At 39.8% G+C, this 24,871-nt stretch overlaps 1 protein-coding gene across 1 annotated transcript in view; it reads right to left on the bottom strand.

Moving 5' to 3' along the window:
- SOHLH2 (spermatogenesis and oogenesis specific basic helix-loop-helix 2) overlaps nucleotides 1-12,081 on the bottom strand; it is a 58,052-nt gene extending 45,971 nt beyond the window's left edge. Inside the window, 2 exon segments of the mRNA XM_063101546.1 lie at nucleotides 11,514-11,626; nucleotides 12,012-12,081. Coding sequence (XP_062957616.1) covers nucleotides 11,514-11,626; nucleotides 12,012-12,081 — 183 coding nt within the window.
- Nucleotides 12,082-24,871: the final 12,790 nt, after the last annotated feature.

Genomic DNA, 24,871 nt, shown 5'->3' with positions numbered 1-24,871 from the left:
GAATGAGATACAAGAAAACTCAGCTAGACATCATGATGAAATGAGGAAAAGTATACAGGATCTGAAAGAGGAAATGTACAAAGAAATCAATGTGCTGAAAAAAACATGTAGCAGAACTTGCTGAACTGAAGAAGTTATTCAGCGAAATAAAAAACACAACGAAGAGTTTAACCAGCAGGCTTGTCGAAGTTGAAGAGAGAACCTCTGATCTTGAAGATGGGCTGTTTGAAATAACACAAGCAGACAAAAAGAAAGAAAAAAGAATCAAGGACATGGAAGAAAATCTGAGAGAGATATCAGACAACCTTAAGCTCTCAAATATCCGAGTCATGGGTATTCCAGAAGGGGAGGAAAATGGAGATTCCATTGAAAACATATTCAACAAAATAGTGGCAGAAAACTTCCCAGGTATAGGAAAAGTCACAGATCTTCAGATCCAGGAAGCTCAATGATCTCCAAACATATTCAACCCAAAAAGGCCTTCTCCAAGACATGTCATAGTCAAATTGGCAAAACTCAGAGACAAAGAGAGAATCTTAAAAGCTGCAAGAGAGAAGCGTCAAATCACCTATAAGGGAGCCCCAGTCAGGCTAACATCAGACTTTTCATCACAAACCCTAAAAGCTAGAAAGGAATGGGATGATATTTTCAAAATACTAAAAGACAAAGATTGCCAGCCAAGAATACTCTACCCTGCAAGGCTATCCTTCCGAAATGAAGGCAAATAGTATATTTCTCAGACAAACAAAAACTGTGGGAGTTCACTACCACACGACCACCCTTACAAGAAATCCTCAAGGGAGTACTGGGTTTGGTTCCTGAAAAATAACTACCACTGCCATAAAAACCCAAGAAAAATCAATACCCACTAGTATAATAAAAATGGCATTCATGAAGAGAAAACAAACAAACAAAAACACTATCTACAACCTAAGGAACCAACAAACACAGAAACCAAACAGTAAATCAGAAAGCAAGGAACAAAAGACACCTAAGACAACCAAACAACCAATAAAATGCTAGGAATAAATCAACACCTTTCAATAACAACTCTTAACGTTAAAGGCTTAAATTCCCCAGTCAAAAGACACAGACTGGCTGACTGGATCAAAAAGCAGGACCCAACTATATGCTGCCTAGAAGAGACCCACCTCACCCATAAAGATTCACATAGACTAAGAGTGAAAGGATGGAAAAAGATTTACCATGCAAACAGAAAAGAAAAACGAGCTGGAGTAGCTATTCTTATATTTGACAAAACAGACTTCAAACTAAAAACCATAAAAAGAGACAATGAGGGACACTACTTAATGATAAAAGGACTGATCCATCAAGAAGACAGAACAATCATAAATATGTACGCACCCAATGTTGGAGCAGCCAGATTTATAAAACAAACTCTATTAGACCTAAAGAAGGAAATAGACACTAATACCATAATAGCAGGGGACCTGAACACCCCACTGTCAATATTAGACAGATCATCTAGGCAAAGAATCAGTAGAGAAACACAAGATCTAAACAAGACTCTAGACCAATTGGAATTGGCAGATATCTACAGAACATTCTACCCAACAACCTCAGAATATTCATTCTTCTCATCAGCACATGGATCATTCTCCAGGATAGATCACATATTAGGTCACAAATCAAGTCTCAATAAATTCAAAAAAATTGCAATTATCCCATGTATCTTCTCAGACCACAATGGATTAAAACTAGAAATTAATACCAAACGAAACTCTGGAAACTATACAAACACATGGAAATTAAACAGCATTCTACTTAATGACATATGGGTCCAAAAAGAAATCAAGCAGGAAATCAAAAAATTTATTGAAACTAATGAAAACAATGATACATCATACCAAAATCTGTGGGATACTGCAAAAGCAGTTTTGAGGGGGAAATTTATTGCATTAAACGCTCACCTCAGAAGAATGGAAAGATGGCAAGTGAACAACCTAACACTTCACCTTAAAGAACTAGAAAAACAAGAACAATCCAAACCTAAAGTTAGCAGACGGAAAGAAATCATTAAGATCAGAGAAGAACTGAATGAAATTGAAAACCAAAAAACAATTCAAAAGATCAACGAATCAAAAAGTTGGTTTTTTGAAAAGATAAATAAAATTGACAAACCATTAGCATGGCTAACAAAAAAAGAAGAGAGAAGACTCAAATAACAAAAATTAGAAATGAAAAAGGCAATATTACAACTGATTCATCTGAAATACAAGGAATCATTCGAGACTACTATAAACAACTATACGCCAACAAATTTGAAAATCTGGAGGAAATGGATAAATTTCTGGACACACACAAGCTCCCAAAACTGAACCATGAAGACGTAGAAAATTTGAACAGACCAATAACAATAAAGGAGATTGAAGCTGTTATCAGAAGGCTCCCAACAAAGAAAAGCACAGGACCAGATGGATTCACAGCAGAATTTTACCAAACATTCAAAGAGGAATTGACACCAATTCTTTACAAACTATTCCAAAAGATTGAAATGGACGCAAATCTCCCAAACTCATTCTATGAAGCAAACATCATCCTGATACCCAAACCAGGTAAAGATATAACAAAAAAAGAAAACTACAGGCCGATATCCTTGATGAATATAGATGCAAAAATCCTCACTAAAATACTAGCAAACAGAATACAGCAACACATACGAAAAATTATTCACCACGATCAAGTGGGATTCATCCCAGGGATGCAAGGTTGTTTCAACATACGCAAATCAATAAATGTGATACACCATATTAATAAACTCAAACACAAGGACCATGTGATCATCTCTATAGATGCTGAAAAAGCATTTGATAAAGTTCAGCACTCATTCAAGATAAAGACCCTCTATAAGTTAAGTATAGAGGGAAAGTATCTCAACATAATTAAAGCCATATGTGACAAACCCACTGCCAATATCATCCTGAATGGGGAAAAGCTGAAAGCTTTTCCTTTAAGAACAGGAACTAGACAAGGATGCCCACTCTCACCACTCCTATTCAACATAGTGTTGGAAGTACTAGCCAAAGCAATCAGAGAAGAGAAGGAAATAAAGGGCATCCAGATTGGAAAAGATGAAGTCAAACTGTCCCTGTTTGCAGATGACATGATCCTATATATCGAACAGCCTAAAACCTCTACAAAAAGACTCTTGGAATTGATAAATGATTTCAGCACAGTAGCAGGATACAAAATCAACACACAAAAATCAGTAGCATTTCTTTTCTCCAATAGTGAACATGCAGAACGAGAAATCAAGAAAGCCTGCCCATTTACAATAGCCACCAAAAAATAAAATACTTAGGAATTGAGTTAACCAAGGAGGTGAAAAATCTCTATAATGAGAACTACAAACCACTGCTGAGAGAAATTAGAGAGGATACAAGAAGATGGAAAGATATCCCATGCTCTTGGATTGGAAGAATCAACATAGTGAAAATGTCCATACTACCCAAAGTGATATACAAATTCAATGCAATCCCCATCAAAATTCCAAAGACATTTTTCTCAGAAATGGAAAAAACTATCCAGACATTTATATGGAACAATAAAAGACCACGCATAGCCAAAGCAATGCTGAGCAAAAAAAATAAAGCTGGAGGCATAACACTACCTGACTTTAAGCTATACTACAAAGCCATAATAACCAAAACAGTATGGTACTGGCATAAAAACAGACAAACTGATCAATGGAATAGAATAGAGAATCCAGAAATCAACCCACACACTTACTGCCATCTGATCTTTGACAAACGCACCAAGCCTATTCACTGGGGAAGGAACTGCCTCTTCAGCAAAAGGTGCTGGGATAACTGGATATCCATATGCAGGAGAATGAAACTAGATCCATACCTCTCACCATATACTAAAATCAACTCAAAATGGATTAAGGATTGTTTCACACCCTGAAACAATAAAACTTCTTAAAGAAAACATAGGAGAAACACTTCAGGAAATAGGACTGGGCACAGACTTCATGAATACGACCCCAAAAGCACGGGCAACCAAAGGAAAAATAAACAAATGGGATTATATCAAACTAAAAAGCTTCTGCACAGCAAAAGAAACAATTAACAGAGTTAAAAGACAACCAACAGAGTGGGAGAAAATATTTGCAAAATGTACATCTGACAAAGGATTAATATCCAGAATATATAAGGAACTCAAACAACTTTACAAGAAAAAAACAAGCAACCCAATTAAAAAATGGGCAAAAGAGCTAAGTAGGCATTTCTCTAAGGAAGATATACAAATGGCCAACAGACATATGAAAAAATGCTCAACATCACTCAGCATCCAGGAAATGCAAATCAAAACCACACTGAGATACCATCTAACCCCAGTTAGAATGGCTAAAATCCAAAAGACTCTGAACGATAAATGCTGGCGAGGTTGCGGAGAAAAAGGAACTCTCATACATTGTTGGTGGGACTGCAAAATGGTGCAGCCTCTATGGAAAATGGTATGGAGGTTCCTCAAACAATTGCAGATAGATCTACCATACGACCCAGCTATCCCACTGTTGGGAATATACCCAGAGGAATGGAAATCATCAAGTCGAAGGTATACCTGTTCCCCAATGTTCATCGCAGCACTCTTTACAATAGCCAAGAGTTGGAACCAGCCCAAATGCCCATCATCGGATGAGTGGATACGGAAAATATGGTACATCTACACAATGGAATACTACTCAGCTATAAAAACGAATGAAATACTGCCATTTGCAACAACATGAATGGACCTTGAGAGAATTATATTAAGTGAAACAAGTCAGGCACAGAAAGAGAAATACCACATGTCCTCACTTATTGGTGGGAGCTAAAAATTAATATATAAATTCACACACACACACACACACACACACACACACACACAGAAAACCGGGGCGGGGGGGAAAAAGATGTAACAACCACAATTACTTGAAGTTGGTACGACAAGCAAACAGAAAGGACATTGTTGTGGGGGGGGAGAAGGGAGGGAGGTTTTGGTGATGGGGAGCAATAATCAGCCACAATATATATCGAGAAAATAAAATTAAAAAAAAAAAAGAATTTGTTGACATTTTCTTTTATAGCCACAAAACTAACACATAGTCAGTTTTTGTTAATGTCCATGGGTATTTGAAAACCATGCCTACTTTCTGTTGGGCATAAATCTCTCTATATCTTTTAGAAGAATCTTGTTAATTGTTTTCTTACTTAGGTTATTTGATTTTTCAGTTTTCGAGATGGGTATATTAACATCTCCCTAATTATGGTTTTGTGAATTTATCAGTTTCTCTAACTATAGGCTCTATTTCTAATTATGGGTTAGGTACATAAAGGCTCATTATAATTATACATATTTATATAAATATATAACTATAATATTTAACAATATTAATATATAATAATCTGTTTATGTATTTTACTAAATAGTACATATATAGATAATTATATATAAATAAAACTGCACAAATATACCTTTGTCCCTTCTAATGCTCTTCACATGAAGTCTTTTTTCTGATATACAGCTCTGTTTTTCTTATCCCTTTATTTTGAACATTTTTGTCATTTTGATTTTGTGTGACTTTTGTAAATAGCATATAATTGAATTTTTAATTAATGTAGGAATTTAATTACATTAGTTACATTCACTAATGATCATTAATGTCAATGCAATGTAATTAATTAGCTAATATTAATTAATTATTAACATTTACAATTTAATGTGAAAACGTTTTATTCTTTTCATTTGTTATTTCAGGTTTTCTATTTACTGTAATTTTTTCTTTTTTCCTATGTCTTCTGTTAGGCTGATCAAATTTTCCTTTCTCCCTCCTGCTGCTTTTACAATGCATTGGGAGTAAAAACCTTTATTTCTATTCTTTAAGTGGTTAATTATCTTAACTTTTTATTTTGAATTAATTTTAAACTTACAGAAGATCTGCAAAGACAGTTTGCTGAGTTCTCATAAACTCTTCATGCAGTTCCTCTGGCTATTAACATCTCACACATCCATCGTACTTTTATCAAAACTAAACTAAGAAATTGGGATTTTTTTACTATAATAAAACAAAACAAAACACAACACTAAGAAATTAATACTAGCACATCATTATTAGCTAAACTACAGACTTTATTTGGATTTCACCAATTTTTTCACTAACGTTCTTTTTCTGTCCCAGGATCCCATCTAGCATAACACTTTATATTTAGTCCTCATGTCTCCTGGTTTTCTCTAATTTGTAATGGTTTCTCAGTTTTTCCTTATTTTCCTGACTTTTGAGGAGCGCTGGTCAGGTATTCTGTAGAGTGTCCCACAACTTGGGATTTGTAATTATTTTCTCATAATTAGACTGAGATCATGGGTTTGGGGACAAATACCAGGGACATGCAGTGTCCCTCTCATGGTGTCCTCAACAGTGAGACATTACCAGAGACATCCACACTATTTTTCCCTTTCCACACTCTGTTTGCAGAAGGGAATCAGTAAATCCAGCCACATTCAATGGAAGGGGCTCAAGCACCACCCCTTGGAGGGAGGAATATCAAACAACTATGGATGGATGTTAAAACCATCACAATAATTAATGAATCTGTTGGGGATGATACTTTGAGGCTATGCAAATAACCCATTTCCCCAAATTGTGCCCTCTAATTTACCATTCATCAGTGGATCTTACTTGCAGCAATTATTACTGTGACATTCCAGTGATGATTTTCTATTTCCTTCCTTCCTTCTACATTTATCATTTGAAATTCTTATGTAAGGAAGATTTGTCTCTTCTCCCTCATTTATTTATATCAGTATGGACTTACGAATATTTTATTATTTGGGTTACAATCCAATACTATAGTTATTTATTTTACAACTCAAATTACTCCAGTTTTGCCACTGGGTGCTGGGAACTGGTTAATTTTTAATAAGCATATGTAGCCATTTTCAATTAAGATTTAGAGTTAATCTAAATCCACAGCCTCTCTCTAAACAAGACAGCAACCTTAACGTGTCTCCCCCCACCCCATGCCCGTCCCTCCATGCACTTCTCATGGTATAAAATATCAGGAATTTTGTTCTCACCATTAAATTTTTACATTTTTCTCATTAACATTTATACTTAACGTTTTTTTGCTTCTCTGATTCCTAATGTTTCTTATATCTCATATTTCTTTCTTTCTTGGATTTATTAAACTACAGTACAGACTCAGGAAATTCTTCTAAAGACTATCTAATGGCAACAAAGGGAGTCCTAGCATGTCTGAAAACATCTTCACTGTTCTCTCACAATTCTTTGCTAGTTTTACCTGGCAAATACTTCTAAGGTCAAAATCACTTTGTCTCTGAACTTTGAAGATACTGGTCCATTTTCTTCTAGCATCCAGAGTTGCTGATGAAAATAGTAAGTTGATTTTTCTCTGCATGCTTTCCTCCTCTTTATCTTCTGGCTTCTGATAGTTCTCTAGAATGTGTGTGAGTAAAGATCTTATTCATCCTACTTGGCACTCAGTAGATCTTTGGCTCTGGAGATTTCCTTCCATTATTATTTCCTCATCTCTGTTATCTTTCTCTCCTTGTAAATCTTCTATAAGATTTTGGACATCCTACATTGATCCTTCATGTCTCAAATTCTGAGAGACTTCCTTAACTTTATTTTCAAGATCAATAGCTCAGTCTTTAGTCCCTCTACAGATTTTTACAATTTCAGTTAATTTAATGTGAATTGCTAATTTCAAAATTTTTCCTTTTCTTTGTAATTTTTTATAACCTGCTATTTCTAGGACTTTTAAAAGTTTTTTTCGATTCCCTTATGTCCTAGTCTATTCGGGCTGCCATAACAAAATGCTATAAACTAGATAGCTTATAAACGACAGAAATTTATTTCCCACAGTTCTGGAGGCTAGAAAGTCCCAGATCAAGGTCCTGGCAGATTCAGTGTCTGGTAAGGGCACAATTCCTGGTTCATAGATGGCAATTTCTCTCTGTGTTCTCAGATGGTAGAAGGAGAAGGCATCTCTCTCTGGTCCCTTTTATAGTGGCACTAATCCCATTCATGATAGCAGAGCCCTCATGACCTAATCAGCTCCCAAAGGCCCTACCTCCTAATACCATCACCCTGGTGGTTAGGATTTCAACATATGCATTTTGGAGGGACACAAACATTCAGACTATAGTACCTTAATAATCTGTCCCTGGAATAATCGTTCCGTGCATTTGTGTCCAGTTGTGTTAATGTCTGGCAATCCTTGGTTATCCAAACATAAATATGAATCAAGGACTAAATGGATGTGAACACCAACTACTGCTTCCTTTAATGGGACAACTGCCTATGGGTTTGGTGGAGTCAGCAGGATTACTGGAAGCAAAGGCTGGAGGGCCGACGGGCTGGGGCCAGCTAATTGGCAAAATAAAGGCAAGCTTCACTCTAGAAACCAAGCACTTTAGCTTATTTCCCTCCTGGGCAGACTGGCTTTCCTTCCCTTGTCCACGTCGGTGATGGAGGTCTGGAAATTACTCACAGCAGTAGCCCTCATCCCACATATAGTTCATTTTCTTTAGGGAGCAGTTCCTGGGGTTAAATCTGCCATTGCCCCTGCTGTAACAGGAGTGAGCTGGAAGAATCCAAGGGTAAATCCAGGGGCCCACCTGGCCCAGGTGTTCTGCATCTAGCTGACTTAAACCAGGTGAGCACCCTTTGGGCCACTTTCATCTTTGTTTTGGTTAACATTGAGCCTGGACTATCACTAAAACTGTTTTTCCTCTGCACTTCTCTTCGTGTCCGACAGGCTATAGTTTTTTCTACTTTTGTTTTAGTGGCAAATTGTTCCCATCTGCTTTCTAAATTTCAAGTTTTCCTGTGGATTTTTAAAAAAAATGTTCAGAGAGAAATTGCTTTGTTCAAACCAAGATCCCATTAAGAACTATGCATTGTATTTGGTTATCACGTCTCCTTGGACATTTAATTTGGAATAACCGCACCTATTTTTCCATGATATTTACCTGCTGAGGGTATCATCGCATTTTAAAAGTATCTCCTGCCATGGAATTTGAGGTGGGCAGGAAGGTTGATGTGTGTGCTCAGTTCACCATCATGGGCCAATCTCACCTTTCCCACCCTACTTCAAAGAGGATAAAATGTAAACTCCTTAGCATGGCCTTGGTAACCTGATTTCAGCCTACTTCACCAACCTTATTTCCTTCTACTTCCCTCAAATCCCCTACATTCAAATGAGATTTGAAAGTTGGAATTTCTATAGGAGAGAGTGTCGGGGTACTTCTAGTGTTTCCTTTTCGTTTTATAAACACTCCTCATTTCCAGTAGCACTTTAGGAACAAAGTGGGACTCTAAGCTATTGTGACACTTGTGAGTGCAGATTGCTTGCACATCTCTGCTGCAGCACATGATTTCTTCTATACCAATATATTTCCTTGTGAACCCAAACTCAAGCAATGAAACAATCATTTACAAGTGGTCATGACTGGGGTGATTATAGCTCTGCTTTTGAATTAACCTTGATAATTGAAACAACCTATGAATGTCCCCAAATAACCTATCTGGTACAGACAGGGTGAACATATAATTTATCTTCCAAACTGAGACACTTTTGAGAATGAAAGGGGGTGTGATTAATAATTACACTAAAATGTATGTATAAATCAGGGTGTCTTGGGCTATGAATAATTTGTAAAACTTTCTATTAGAAAGATTTTCTTTCTTTTTCCTTTAAAACATCCTCCCACTTTATGTGTCTGCTTAAATATGCCTGATATTTACTCTCCACAGATATTAAGTCCCTATGACAGAGGAGACACAGTGCTGGGAATGCAAGGTGAACACACTGACAAGGTCCCTGCCCTCAGGCAGCTTACGTTCTAGTAGCTGTTTTCTCTACTGAGAAAGCATGGCTTTCAGTCCTCAGTTCTACCAGCGCTGCTCTGATCCTTTTTTTTTTTTTTTTTTTAAATTTTTTAAATTTTTTATTTTTTTTTATTTTTTTTATTTTTTAAATTTTTTTTATTTTATTTATTTATTTTTTTCTGATCCTTTTTCTACAGCTTGATGCAGTGGGAAGGGAGAAAAGCCCTTCGAGGCAGACAGGCCAGAGTCTGTCACTTACTTCAGCCACTTACTAGTGGCTTTGAACAAGATATTTACGTGATCTTCACCTGGAAGGAAGGTAAGAATACTTATGTTGCAAGACTATTATGAGGAGAAATGTGTGTACAATGCCCTGTAGGTGGTAGTTATGGCCATGTTTTCTCAAGTCATACCTGAGACTGGACAGGAGAGAGGTGGGATTAGAGGGGGAGATGTGTCCATGCCAGGAAGTGAAAACAACTCGGAATAGGCCTGCTCTCTGCATCTCTCGAGTCACGGAGCTCGGGAAACAGGGCTACTGAGGAGCAAAAGGCCAGTTTCAGACTAACTGAAACCAGCTGCCTAACTGGAACCCTTTCCTAGCTAGCAACTGGTATTCTGGCTGCAGTATTCCCCTCAGAGGCTCAGTTCCCACCGTCCCCAGAATCTCTCAGTCTTACAGAGAAAAGCCAAGAAAGAGCTGTGAAGGGCAGAACATGCGTGCTGGGGAGAAATCTGAGGAGGTGGGAAGGAGATCCAGAAAGAAGTGAGGAACACCGGCACCATTAAGCCGCCTTTCTGTACAGGAGCCTGACGTTCTTACACAGTGCCTGGTGCCAAGGCACAGAGGGCCACAAATAAAACAGCTCTAGAAAGAACTGATTTGCTCTCTTGCCAGAGACTTCTTTCCTGCCTTGCAAAATCAGTGCCATGGCACACCTGGAATGTTAATAATTAGACATCAGAACACTGTGCAAGTCCACTATCCCAAGGTAACTAAAATGAACTAAATAGCTTATAGTCAATATAAACCTGAATATTTATTCAGTTAAAAATATCTTCTTGATGGTGTAATATGAACACAGGCAATGAGAAGGATCTACTGATAAGAATAAGAATTTTTTTAAAAAAGGAATAAAAGTTTCTAGTATGTCCTGCTTGAGAAACTGCCTTTTAGTACATCCAAGAGTCTCACCTGTGAGCACCACAATTTGGAGAAATACTAGACTTTATTTGATGGAAAATTTTTCTATTTGAATTGCTTACTGCACCTTTTCTAACAAAAGCAATACATATTCCTTGGGAAATACTGGAAAATTCACAAAAGCATAGAATGAAAACAAAAAGCATCCGTAATTCCACCACAATGTAAGTCCTACTAGCATCTTGCTATATATCCTTTAAATGTAGGTAATTTTTAAAATGCAGCATCTTCATCAGCAAGGCTCTATCCCCTCCGTTTGATTTCTGTGATCAGAATAACACGCAGAGCACTCCAGTCTCTACAATTTTTAAAACACTGGATTTCCATTTGCAATCTGTGGCAGGCAAAACCCTTAATTAGTAACAGCAGGTGCTGAGGTGCTTAAAACAAATCACTGGTACATTTTAGTGAGCTGTTATTTATGTCACTCTTATCAGCGGGAGCAGCGCTGACAATCAGCAGCAGCTGCACAGGCCGGTGTTCTCGCAGGGCCACCGTGGGCCTCCGCTTTCCCCAGGAGTCGGGGGATTTGCACGGCCTTATCTGCACAAACCCGGCAAGCCGTGCTTCCCACAAAGGCACACAAAAGGGTTAGTTGGGGCTTCAGATTGTCTCAAGGGTAGGAAATCACCATCATTTACGTACTAGTAGATAATCAGGTATTTTATTCAGGGTTCCATTTTGTGCAGCTTTGCCTAATCCTCCACCATAAAATACCGTTTTCTCCTTACGGTTTAAATAGGTTCCTCCATCTTGAAAAAATTGAGGAAACCTATTAAACGGTGCACTTGAAAAAGGTAACGATTGTGTTTCAAAAAGCTTATTCTTAAGTGAGATTACGTATGCAGAGCTTATTTCGGGGGAAAAACTTCACCCAACACAAAAGCTTTCCGTCTAACATTTATCAAGTCATGTGAAGACTCAGTAAGACGAAAGCCATCACGAGCGGGCCTTGCTTTCGACGGCGGGCGAGGTTTGGTTCCGCTGTCTTCCTAGCGGGGCGACAGTCACCTTTCATCATCGTCTACAAGTCACAGAAACGACTATGGGCTTCGCTAAGGGGATAAAAAATAAGGTGCTTTCCAGAGAGGCCAGTGGGCTTCTGCCTTCCACGGAGGGGGTGGTGGGCTGCCCGTTGAGGCAGGACACTTGGGGACGCCCCTGAGCCCATGGAAACCGGAAAAGCACGGCGAGCTGTGCAGCGGCGGGAGCGCACAACCCAGCGCCCCTGCAGGACTCACGGGCGGGAAAACTGAAAACGAAGTGGTCACCCGCGCGCGGTCTGTCCGGCCGCCAGTCCCAAGTGCTACCACATTGTGCTGCTAGGTCACTCGGCAAGTGGCCTCCTGCTTAAAAAGCGGTTTTAAGCTCGGCGAGCGACAAGAGTTAGGTAGGGCAGGGGTGTTCTTTCTAAGGCGGTGTCGCCCCCCTTTCCTGAGATATCCCGTCCCCGTCCCCGGGGCAGAGGCAGCCTCGGAAGCGCGGCCCGCGCTTCCCCGGCTCGCGGCAGACACCGGCCTGAGCGGGCTGCTCCTTGCCGCCGCCGCCGCCCTCCTCGTGGCCTCTGAACGACAGGGCCTGGGCGCGGGGTCACCGGCGCGGTTATAAAGGCAGTCGCCTCCCCTTCCTCCTCCTCCTCCTCCGCCTCTTACCTGGCCCGAGATCCCGCGGCGCTCCCGGCCGGTGATTGGGGCCGCCATGCCCGCTGCGCACGTGCCGGGTCCTGGGGCAGCTGCTGCAGGAGGAGCCGCCGTGCTAATGGCTCCTGGCAGCAGCTGCGGGAGCGCGCCCCGCCGCCCTTAAAGTGGCCCCGCCGCCGGCCTGCCACCTGGGCGAGCACTGCCCTCGGGGCCCTTAAGAGACCGTGTCATTGGCACCCGAGATTCTCTTCCCTGGGGACATCTCACACCACCAGGCCTTGGAACTGCTACTGCCCCCCTGAGGAGAGGGAAGGCCAGGCCTCACCTCAGCCTGGCCTGAAACGCTGAAAAAGTCTTTCCTTTTGGGCAGTCTTCCAAGCTTAAATGTTAGGAATTCTCTCTCCCAAACAAATATATGCGGAAGATAGGGAAGGCCAGTACTGTTATGGTGCTCTTTCCACCCCCCTAAAATTTTAAAATATTAAAATTTTAAAAAATATTAAATATTAAAATATTTAAGCACTTCGTTTTGTCTTATGATTTAACAAACATTGTCCCCATTTTCTCAACGTAGAAAGTGACACAATAAGTAAGTCTTCTGGTGGCTGCTGCAGGGTAAACCCGTCTGCAGCCTTCACTAGACATTTTATTGAGGCCTATTGAGTGTCAGTGCCTCTAGAGGATCCTTTCTCTTGTCTTTACTGCTGAATCATGATTTTTCCATTGCTAGAAGTGTGGTGGCTACTTTGAACTTGCATAGGCACTTGATCTCACTTGAACATAAATATGAAAGTGCTCCAAGAGAACCACCACTGTAGCTGGTCCCTGAGCAAGCCTCCTGACACCTGAGCAGCTGATGCTGTACTCTGGGGGCCCAATTTAGATTACGAGAACATGCAAAACTACTACTACTAAAATTCCCAATTTTGATGGGAAGAAAAGGTGCAGATATATTTCTGATGGGATAATTCTGCATTATTTTTGGAAATAAATGTGCGTGTTTTTATAAATATAAAATTTGCCTCTTTGTTGCTTGCTATATCGGTCAAATGTGTCCCCCAACAGTTCATGTATTGGAAACTTGACCTCCATTTTAATGGTGGTAAGAGGGTGGGAAATCCAATCATGGTATTTGAAAGATGGGGCCTTTAAGAGGTGATGAAATTGTGAGGACTGGGTCCTCATAAATAGATTGATACATTCATGGAGTGATGGGCATGGTTCTGATGGCTTTAAAAGGAGAACAAGTGAGTAAGTTAGCTCTCTCTTGCTCACGCCATTTCTTGCCATGTGATATACTGCATTGGTATAGAGAGTCACCACCAAGAGGAAGGCTCTCACCAGATGTGTTCCCTGAACCTTGTACTTCTCAGCCTCCAAACCGTCAGAAGTAAATTTCATTTCTTCATAAATTACTTAGTTTCAGATATTCTGTTGTAAGCAACAGAAACAGCCTAATACAGAAAATCAATAGCAAGAATTGGGGCATTGCTTATAATAAATACCTGAAATTGTGGAAGTGGCTTAAGAACTGGGCGATTGGGCAGAAGCTGGAAGAACTTGGAAAAGGAAGATAAAGCCTAGATTTAGGTGAGGGCCTGGAAGACAAAAAGACTGGGGAATGTTTGGAATGTCTTAGAGACTGCTTAAATGATGGTGACCAAAATGCTGATAGAATTATGGACACTGTGGTTATAGCATGGTGCTGACAACACCAAGGTCAGAGGTTCAGATCCCTGTACCAGCCAGCCATAAAAAAAAAAAAAAAAAAGAAAGAAAGAAAGAAAGAAAGAAAAAGAAATATGGACAGTAAAGGCCATTCTGAGGAGGTCTCAGATGGAAATGAGGAAAAGCTTATTGGAAACTGGAGCAAAAGTCCCTCTTATTATATAGTTGCAAAGAACTTGGCTGCATTCTGTTCATGCCCAAGAGTTTTACAGAATGTGGAACTTAAAAGTGTTGAACCAGGGTATTTGGTGGGAGAAATTTCTAAGGAGCAAAGCATTTAAGCAGCTGTGTGGCTACTTGTAACAACCTACGCTCAGTTATGGTGGCAAAGGCATGACTACGTAAAACCAAAATTGATGGCTGAAAAGGAAGCAGAGGGTTAAAAATTTGGAAAACTCTTAGCTTGGCCACGTAAAGAGTAAAAATGTGTGTTCAGTAGAGAAAACCAAGGGTGTAGCTCAGTGAATCTTTGCTAAAGAGATCAGGACAGAAAAAAAAAAAAATCGTCAAGAGAATGGATAAAAAGACCCCAAAGGCATTTCAGAGATCTTTGAGGATGCCCCTCCCATTATAGGTCCAGAGGTCTCAGAAGACAGATGGTTTCAAGAAGCAAGTCGAGGTGCCCAACAGGGCCACCTCCGGATACTGCTTCCCGCACCCTGGCTCTCCCTGCATCCTGGCTGCTCTGGCTGTTTCAGCTGTGGCTAAATTGGCCCCAGGTGCTTCTGGACACACTGCTTTGGAAGATACAAGCTGGACGTCTTAGTGGCATCTACATGATGTTAAGTCTGTAGGCTTGCAGAATGCAGAAACTGTGAAGGCATCAACTTGATTTCAAAGGATGTACGGAAAATCCTGGGGGCCCAGGAAGAGATTTGTTACAGGGGCAGAGTCAGCACAGAGAGCCTTTGTTAGAGCAACACTGAGTGGAAATATGGGGTCAGGTTTGCAACAGAGAAACCTCACCAGGGCCATGGCTACTTGAGCCATGGGAGTGGGACCACCATGGAGACTTGACAATTGTAGAGCTACCAGCATGCAACACCAACCTGGGAGAGCTGAAGCATTGGCTGAGCCCAGGAAAGCCGTAGGAGCAGGGCTGCCTGAGGACTTGGAGGCCCAGCCCCCATACTAGTGTGCAGATGATGCTGAACATGGAGTCAAGGGAGATTATTCTCCTGCTTTAATATTTATAGCCTGCCCTGCTGGGTTTCAGACATGCTTAGGACCTGTTACACCTTTCTTTTAGTCTACTTCTCCCTTTTTGAATGGGAATATGTACCCTACACTTATCCCACCATTGTATCTTGGAAGTAGATAACGTTTGATTTCACAAATGAGAATTTGAACTTTTGAGTTGAAACAAGTTAAGACTTTGGGGATGGAATGATTGTATTTACGTGTGAGAAGGACATGAACTTTGGCGGTGAGGGGTGAAGTGCTATGGGTCAAATGTGTCCCCCAACAGTTCATGTGTTGGAAACTTAACCCCCATTATAACAGTGCTAAGAGGGTGAGAGATCCAATTATGGTATAGACGGGTGCATGGTAGAAGACAGGGTCTTTAAGAAGTGATTAGGTTGTGAGGACTGTGCCCTCATAAATGGATCCATTCATGGAGTGATGGGCATGGTTCTAATGACTATGAGGAGAGCAAGTGAGGAGGTTAGCTCTCTCTTGCTTATGGCATTTCTCACCACGTGATACTCTGCATTGCTGCAGAGAGTCACCCCCAAGAAGAAGGCCCTTACCACAAGTGCTCCCTGGACCTTGGATATCCCAGCCTCCAACTATAAGAGATAAATTTCATTTCTTTATAAATTCCCAGTTTCAGGTATTCTGTTGTAAGCAACAGAAACAGACTAATGCATTGCTTTAAAAATTTTGAGGACATCCTTCCAGGGCAGCAACACAGCAGAACCATAAGAAGCAGCTCCCCTGGAGTCATTGGATATAGTTCTATTGCCTGAGAAGATCACATGGTTACAGAGTAACTCCTTTTCCTTTATCCACAGTGACAGCCAACTTTAAGTCATGAGAAATTTCTATAACAAGAACAAGTCAGACATTTTTTTATGTAATTTTTTTTCTTTTGGTGGCTGATCAATACGGGGATCTGAACCCGTGACCTTGGTGTTATAAGGCTGTGCTCTAACCAACTGAGCTAACTGGCCAGAACTAGACAATCTTAAAGGGGAGAAATTTCTTGTATGTGAAGGTGGGGGATGAGGCAGAGTAGAAAAAATGTTATTCACACTTTCCTTGTGAATGCTTGGATGTATACTAGGCATGATTTAAAAGTCACCTGGAATAATTTTGATTTTTTTATTTTGAAAAATTTCATACATACCCAAGAGTACATCTATTACATATGTACAATATAAAGTATAATAATATGGATGTATAGGTACCTGCCGCTCAGCCTATCAGATACTACCAGTAATTTTGAAATACCTTATGTGCATTTCCCATTCCCATTCTCTTCTGTCTTCGCTCAGATATAAAGACTATTTTACTTATTATTTATTTATTTTTACTTCTTTTTACTGCTGAAGCCAGAATGGATTGTGCTGTAAGAGAGAAAGAAACCTTTGTGTTAAGCCTCTGAGGTTTAGCAGTTGTTTCTTACAGTCATAATACAGAGACTGAGGACTTGAACTTAGGTGCTGCCTTAACAAAATACTAAGATAAGTGGCGTTAACTTAGCAAGTCTGCAGTCGGAAGCACGGAAACAAATACGGGAGTTTGGAAGCCTAAAGATTGTTATGCCACAGCAGACCAAGTGCTTACCAAGTCTTTAGGTCAAGGAAAATATGTTGAAAGAAAACTAATAATAATGTGCGCTGGATGTTATTGGCTGCCTTTGATAAGGCAGAAGAAAAAGACAAGCTTGGGATATAGTTAACCAGTTTTCAAGGAGAAATAAAAGGGAATAGAGAGAGTCTGAGGAATAATATAGAAATTTGGGGCATTAAAGAGTTGGAAAGGCCAACTACTTCTAGATCCCAAAAGGAAAGAGATAAGACTGAGAAGGTTTTTGAGCAACAGAAGGCCACTAAGACTCAGCCTTGTGGCAAAGATCTAGATTATGGCTGTTAATTTCATACACTAACCTATTATTTAAATATCTGCATGGCAGCTGCCATTAGGTAGAGAAAGGTATGGGCCAAAGAAACTAATCATGTTCTGAAATTATGATTATTAAACATGGAATTGACTACTATTTTGATGGAATTATATTATCCAAGAAATCATAAACTTGGACTACAAAACCCTTGACTGAGCTGTAAAGCTACCTCCAGACACTCAAGTTGTTCAAACAGAAAATGAGCTCTGAAAGCTGGGCATAACCCCCCAGCACCCACTTCAAATGTGGGCCAGGAGATTGAAAAGGAAGAAACTCCCATGAAGAGGAGCCAGAGGCTACTGAGAAAAATGGACAAAAACAATCCTCCCAGGACACAGAATCAGAGCCTAATCAAGGCACCTACACCATTCCCAGGGAAGATAGCTTTCACCATGTCTGCCCAATGGGATTCCATAAATGCTATGGACCAGTGATGCTGTGCATTCTTCCTTTTCTGAGTGAAAGTTATCATAGGTATTATTCCCTGCTCAGACTGATTGATACTTTCCATAGTTGTTTGGGCTCAGCCAGTACCTGGCTATCAGATTACAAAGCATTTGTACCAAAGCTTAAAAGAGCAGTGTCCTAGAAAGACAATGAAGAAAAAGCAAAAAGATTCTGTTTAGTTTTAAAATAATTGTTCAAGTTATGTTCAGCAGACTTGAAAATATACTGAGTTAGAATCAATTTTAAAATATTGTAGAATAAGATTCAGTGATACAAGCAGGCCAGGGGCCATCATTATCAATGAATGGCTGAATTTATCTCTGTGTAGTTGCAAAGAAAGATATTCTCAACTGAAAAAACCCCAAATACCTCTAAGCCTTACTAAAAATATTGTTTGATATAATATAAGTGATACAATATATGTGAGCATAGGCTTCAACAAGTAAAACCCAAATCTCAGAGGCTTAACATATACAGACACATACAAAAGGATTTACTTTTTGCTCACACCACAATCAAGTGAGAGTTAGCAGAGTAAAAGATGATTCAGAGACCCAAGTTTTTTCCACCTTGTGGATCTACCATCCCCTTCAGCCTTGTAGTTTGCTTCTAGACCCTCTACACCCACCCATAAAAACAAGATTTAGAAAAAAAGAAAGAGTACAACCAAGATCACCTGGGAGACTTCTTACGAGCCTGTCACAGAAATGACATGCATCACCAATACCTCGACAATATTGGCCTGAGGTAAGCCACAGAGCCATACCTAGCTACACAGTGTTTCACACCTATATCTCTAAACAGAGTAGTGCACACACCACACACTAGTAAACAGTGCTTTGCCCATTTATTACTAAACAAAGTATTATGTGAACTACACACTGGTAAACACAGTGTTTCACACATATGAAATGTAGCCTAGTTCTGTGTCCCATAGTAAAAGAAAACAATTTGGTGAGTGTAGAGCATTCTTTGCCACTGTCCATCAATTTGATCACCAAAAACCCTTTTGTTCTTTCTTCCCAAAATACACTCACCTCCTCACCATGGAAGATAAGGTCTAGATTTATTCTTCTACATATGGATGTCGGGTGAAATGTTCTGTAGATATCTGCAAACTCTAATTAGTCTAATGTGCAGTTTATATCCCGAGTTTCTCTGTTGATTTGTTGCCTAGATAATCTATCCAATGCTGACAGAGGGGTGTTTAGGTCCTCATTTATTACCTTATTGAGTCTAACTCTTTCATTAGGTCTAATAGTGTTTTCTTTATATATCTGGGTATTCCAGTATATATATATGATTGTTATGTCTTCTTATTGGATAGATCCCTTTATCATTATATAGTGGCCTTCTTTGTTTCTTTCTGTTTTTTGGTTTAAAGTCTATTTTATCTGATATAAGAATAGCTATTCCTGCTCGTTTTTGGTTTCCGTTTGCATGATGTATCTTTTTCCATCCCTCTGTTATTAGTTGGTATGTATCTTGACAGGTAAGGTGAGTCTCTTGTAGCAGCATGTAGTTGGGTCCAACTTTTTAATCCAATCAGTCAGTAGGTATCTTTTGAGTGGAAAATTTAATCCATTTACGTTTAGGTTTGTTATTGAAAGGTATTGTCTTATTTCTGGCATTTTATTGATTTTTGTTTAGATGTTTTAAATATCTTTTGTCCGTTCTTCCCCTTTTATTGTTGGTCTTCAGTGTTTGTTGTTTTTTTGAGGTGGTAAGATATAGTTTCTTTCTCTTTCTCATTTGCATTTTTGTTCTACCAATGGGTTTTGTTCTTTATTATGTATTCATGGTACTGATTATTGTTTTTTAGATTCCAGATGCAGGACTCCCTTGAGGATTTCTTGTAGGCTGATCATGTGGTGGTGAACTGTTTTGTTTGTCTGGTAAATACACTATTTCTCCTTCATTTCTGAAGGATAGCCTTGCTTGGTATAGTATTCTTGACTGAAAGGATTTTTTCTTTTAGTATTTTGTATATATCCTCCCATTCTCTTCTGGCCCGTAGTTTCTGTTGAGAAGTCTGCTGTTAGTCTAATGAGAACTTCCTTATAGGTGACTTGATGTTTTGCTCTGGCTGTTTTTAGGATTTTCTCTTTGTCTTTGAGTTTTGCCAGTTGGACTGTAATAGGCCTCAGAGAAGACCTTTTTGAATTGAATCTGTTTGGGGATCTTTGAGCCTCCTGAATCTGAAGGTCTATGTCTCCCCCTATACCTGGGAAGTTTTCTGCTATTCTTTTGTTGAATATGTTTTCAATGCCTTTTCCTTAAGATTTTATTCACTTATTAAATTCTTTTTTCTTTTTCTTTTTGTCCACTTGTGTTATTTGAAAAGACTATCTTCGAGATCAGAGATTCTTTCTTCTGCTTGCTCTAGCCTGCTGCTTAAGCTCTTGGTTGTGTTTTTTATTTCAATGAAAAAATCCTTCAGTTCCAGGAGTTCTGGTACATTCTTTTTTAAAGTATTAATCTCTGTAAATTTCCCCGTCATATCCTGGATATTTTTTCTCATTTTGTTGTGTCATCTGAGGCTTCTTGTTTCTCAGTGAGTTTCTTTCAGATCATTGCTTGGAACTCCTTTTCAGTCATTTCAAGCGTTTTCTGCTTTGTGGGGTCTGATACTTGAGAATTATTGTATTCCTTTGGTGGTGTCATATTTTCTTATTTTCTCATATTTCTATAATTTCTACACTAACCTCTGGTCATCTGGTAAAGCAGTTGCTTCTTCTATTACTCTTGAGTGGGCTTTGAGGAGACAGACTTCCTCCTGTAGATGTGTTTTATATTGATCATTAAGTAGGGTGTTTTAGTATTTGTTCTGGGTAGATGTAGCAGTGTAGTCTTCATGTGGGTACTTTGGCAATATTCAATGTCAGAGTTGCATGTGAGTGCCTCTGTGGCCTAGGTACTGGGGCACTTAGTGGTTCCTTGCTAAGGTTAGTGATACTGTGTTGGGTTGTTGAGGACATGGGTGGGTCCTCAAGTTCTTGGGAGAAGTGCCTGGGTGCCCTATCACTCCTTGGCTGGGGTGGGTGAGCATGGGCGGGCTTGTTGGCAACCTGGCTAGCATCCCATGAATCCTGATGGGTGCACTGGGGTATACTGGAGATCTTCAGTTTCAATGGGTGACCCTGGGTGGGGATTTTCTTTTCTCTTTCTTACAGGCAGAGGCTCCTCCTGGATCCTTGCTTCTCCTGATTGGGGGATGGGTTGGTGGTGGCTGGGAATTTTCTTCGTTACTCTGTTTGGGTATCCTGGGTTTCTGCACTCTTTGGGGGTTGTATGTGTGTCTGCTCCTGGATCAAGGCAGCCACATCGGCTGTGCACATACCTCCCACCCCCTGATGCACTACCATGGGGGCAGCATTATTCCTTCTATGGGATGGGCTACTGGGTCATGGGTTTGCGATCACTCACCTCTTTCCCTGGACTCCACTAGTGACCCTCCTTGTGTCAATGCAGTTGAGTAGTCAGTGGGTCATTTGCATGGCAGCAGTAGATGTTATAGCCAGTGGAGGCTACTGCTGTGGTGGCAGGGTGCCCCTGCAGCAGCAATGGTAGCAGCCTGCCTTTGCAGCAGTGGTGTCTGTGGCAGACCACCCTTATGGTGGCAGTGTCTGCAGCAGTGGCTGGGCTGCCCTTGCAACAGTATGGGCTGCTCTCGGCTACTGAATCCCTGAGTTCCTGCTATTGGTGAGAGCTGTCCTCGGCTCCTGAGGTTTATGATGAATTTAAAATTTTTTCTTTGCTTTTTCTTTGATGCTTTAAGATTAACTAGATGGATCCTTTGCTTCTGGCCTTGCTGTAGTAATAGGCAAGATTTAACCTCTTGCTGTGAAGAAGTAGAAAAATGGACACAAATTTATGAAACAGTTGTTTGCAGACATGGAGCAACATGCACCATAATACTGTGATCTCAGAGAAATGAAGTGATCCCACAATTGCTCTCGATTTCTGCCTGGAGGTACATTACAGACCTCATAGCAGGGAGGGGAATCCCAAACAAAATATGGTAGTTGCACAAAATTGAGGAGTCAAAGACTGTTCAGGGAGGCTGAGGTGGCTGAAGATGAAGAGCAGAGTGCCAAAGAACAAGGAGATATGCCCAAACAAAACTCCAGAAATGTGCATAGGGACCCCTTGAGGATTGGTTGAATACTAAGACACACAAACTTAGAGGGAAACTCTACCAGGTCAAACAGAGTGCCCACACAAGCCTGGGAGGCATGTGAACTCCAGTCAGTCCAAGCTGAGTGTTCTTGATCACTGACAGCATTTACTGGAGATCCCACAATTGCTATGTCTTAGTAATGGTGCAAAACTATCTCTAGGGTAAAGGTTACTTTATATCCACCCCAATAAAGGCTTGAAAAGATTAAGCTGAACTGCAAGTAACTTCAATGCCTATAAGAACAAAGCCCAACAAAATGTATAACCAACAATATGAAATCACCAATGCCCAGCATCTGATAAAAAATTAGTATACATGACAAGAAGCAGAAAATGAGACCCCAAACCAGGAGAGAAATCAGTCACTAGAAACAGACCAAGTAATAACAGAGATAAAGTAATTAGTAAATAGGCATGTTAAAACGCTATTATACCTGGGAAATACAGTGATAAAAATAGATTATTTTTAAAAAGAAAGAAAGAAGGAACTAATTGGAACAATGTAAAATGGTCTACCATGGGTTGTAATTAAAGTCCCAGAAGGTGAGGAGGGCAGCAGAAAAATATAAAAATGGCCAAAAGTTTTCCAAATTTGATGAAAATTTGAAACCTACAGATACAAGAAGCTCAATGAATATTGTACAGTATAAACACAAAACCACATTAAGGCTCATTATAATCAATTCCTGGAAATGAGTAATGGAGAGAAAATCTTAAAAATCAGCCATTATAAAAGAGACATTATGTACAAAGGAAACAGGAAAAAATTACAGACTTATCAGAAGTTATGCAAACCATAAGAAAATGGAATGGTATCTTTAATGTGCTGAAAGACTTTTTAGTCTATTGATCTGGTGTGTTGCTTTCAATTCCAAATGCATTCCTCCTCTCCCTCTACTCCCACCCCTGTAATTCATTTGGGTTCTGCCCCTCTTTCTCTGTAGAGTTGACCATTCAACTGTACACACGAGTGAAGACATCTTTCAAAAATGATGATAAAATAGACTTTTTCAGACAAACAAAAGTAGAGGGAATTAATTGCTAGCAGACCTGTACTTCAAGCAGTGTTGAAGGAAGTTCTTCAAGTTGAGGGAAAATAATACCAGATAGAAACTTGGATCTATACAAAGGAATAAGGAATGCCAGAAATGGCAAATATGTGAGTACATATAAATGTAAATGGATGGATTTCCGTGGCAAGTTATTATGGCTCATTAGAATAGTGGGATCATAGTTGATCGAAAAAGTGACAGCAGTAGTACCTCACACAGGATTAGACTTCAGAGTTGTTCTATCATGTCTTTATAAAATCTGTAAGGTAGATATTACAATCTTTATTTTTATAGATGTGTGTAAAGTTAACCTTACCCAAGGAAAGGTCTGGCCTGTGCTCTCAGGAGTGTCTTTTCTTGCCTGCAGGTTTTGGCTACCAGACAGTCTGACGAAGTGATTTATGATGGGGGCATTGGGCTACCTGGTATCAGTTCTACCTCCAGAGCATCTGGAGACTAAAGGTCCACCATGTGCTATGAGCTCTACCTCCAGAAGGGCTGGAGACTAAAGGTCAGCCTCATGGGGAGTATGTGATTGAGCTCCAGTAAAAACTCTGGACAACTAGACTTGAGTGAGCTTCCCTAGTTGGTGATACTACATGCATACTGTCACACATTACGGCCAGGAAGAATCAGTGCTATGACTCCATGGGGAAAGGATGACAGGAAGACCCATGTTTGGACCCCTCCTGGACTCTGCCCTATGTGTCTCTTCCCTGGATTGATTTTAATCTCTATTCTCCATAATAAGCTGTAAGCATGAATATAACAGTTTTCAGTGAATTCTATGAGTCTTTCTAGTGAATTATTGAACTTGAGGGTGATTACAAGAACCCCATGAACTTGCAGCTGGTGTCAGAAGTGAGGGCATTCTCCTGTGGACTACCGTTCCCTTTATCGTCTCAGTTGGCTAAACCTTTATACTGGGGTAAATAAAAGGATAATAACATCAAACATTTATATGACACTTAATACGTGCCAGATCCTTTTAAAAGAATTTTATATGCTTCAGAATATCAAAATAAGCCCAGTGTAGTTACCAAAGGGAAGATTCTCATAACAGTTAATTTTTTGTTGCCATTTCTCAGAAGGGAGGATTTCTCCTCTAAAATTAGTATCTCTGCATTCATAGTTTTCCTTTTCACTTCTCAGTGCTCTCCTTACTACATCATACAAACTAGTGGTTCTATTTAATTTAAAAAATGATTTTAGTGCAATGTCTCCATATTTCTCAATTCACTTTAGCTCTTGGCAAATTATTATTTTAAGCGTTACTCCCAAACTAGGTTCTCATTCTTAAGGCCTGCATCCTTGAGTTATTAATTCATACTTTGCTACTCCATTCTTATATTTCTTACACTACAAGGCTCTTTAATTTCCTAGGTCCTTAAAGAGCCCTTACCTTATCTTTAGATCTAACCCTTCCTTCCAAATATTTACTGAGTATCCAAATTATACATGTTCCTGGGTTAAGTCCTGATAGAGATACAAAGATGAAAAAGTCATCGCCCACCCCACCCCCACCTCCGTCCTCTCATGCAAAACATAAAACAAAACAAGCCTATAGTTTGGGATAGAAGGTGATTAGATCACAAAAGTGGCAGAAGTGAGGAAGTTAATCATAGGAGTTCAGTTAAT

This window comes from Cynocephalus volans, chromosome 7 (genome assembly GCF_027409185.1).
Source record: "Cynocephalus volans isolate mCynVol1 chromosome 7, mCynVol1.pri, whole genome shotgun sequence".
Taxonomy (NCBI): Eukaryota; Metazoa; Chordata; class Mammalia; order Dermoptera; family Cynocephalidae; genus Cynocephalus; species Cynocephalus volans.
The sequence above is the reverse complement of the archived record's forward strand: the minus strand, read 5'-3'. Positions and strand labels throughout refer to the sequence as shown.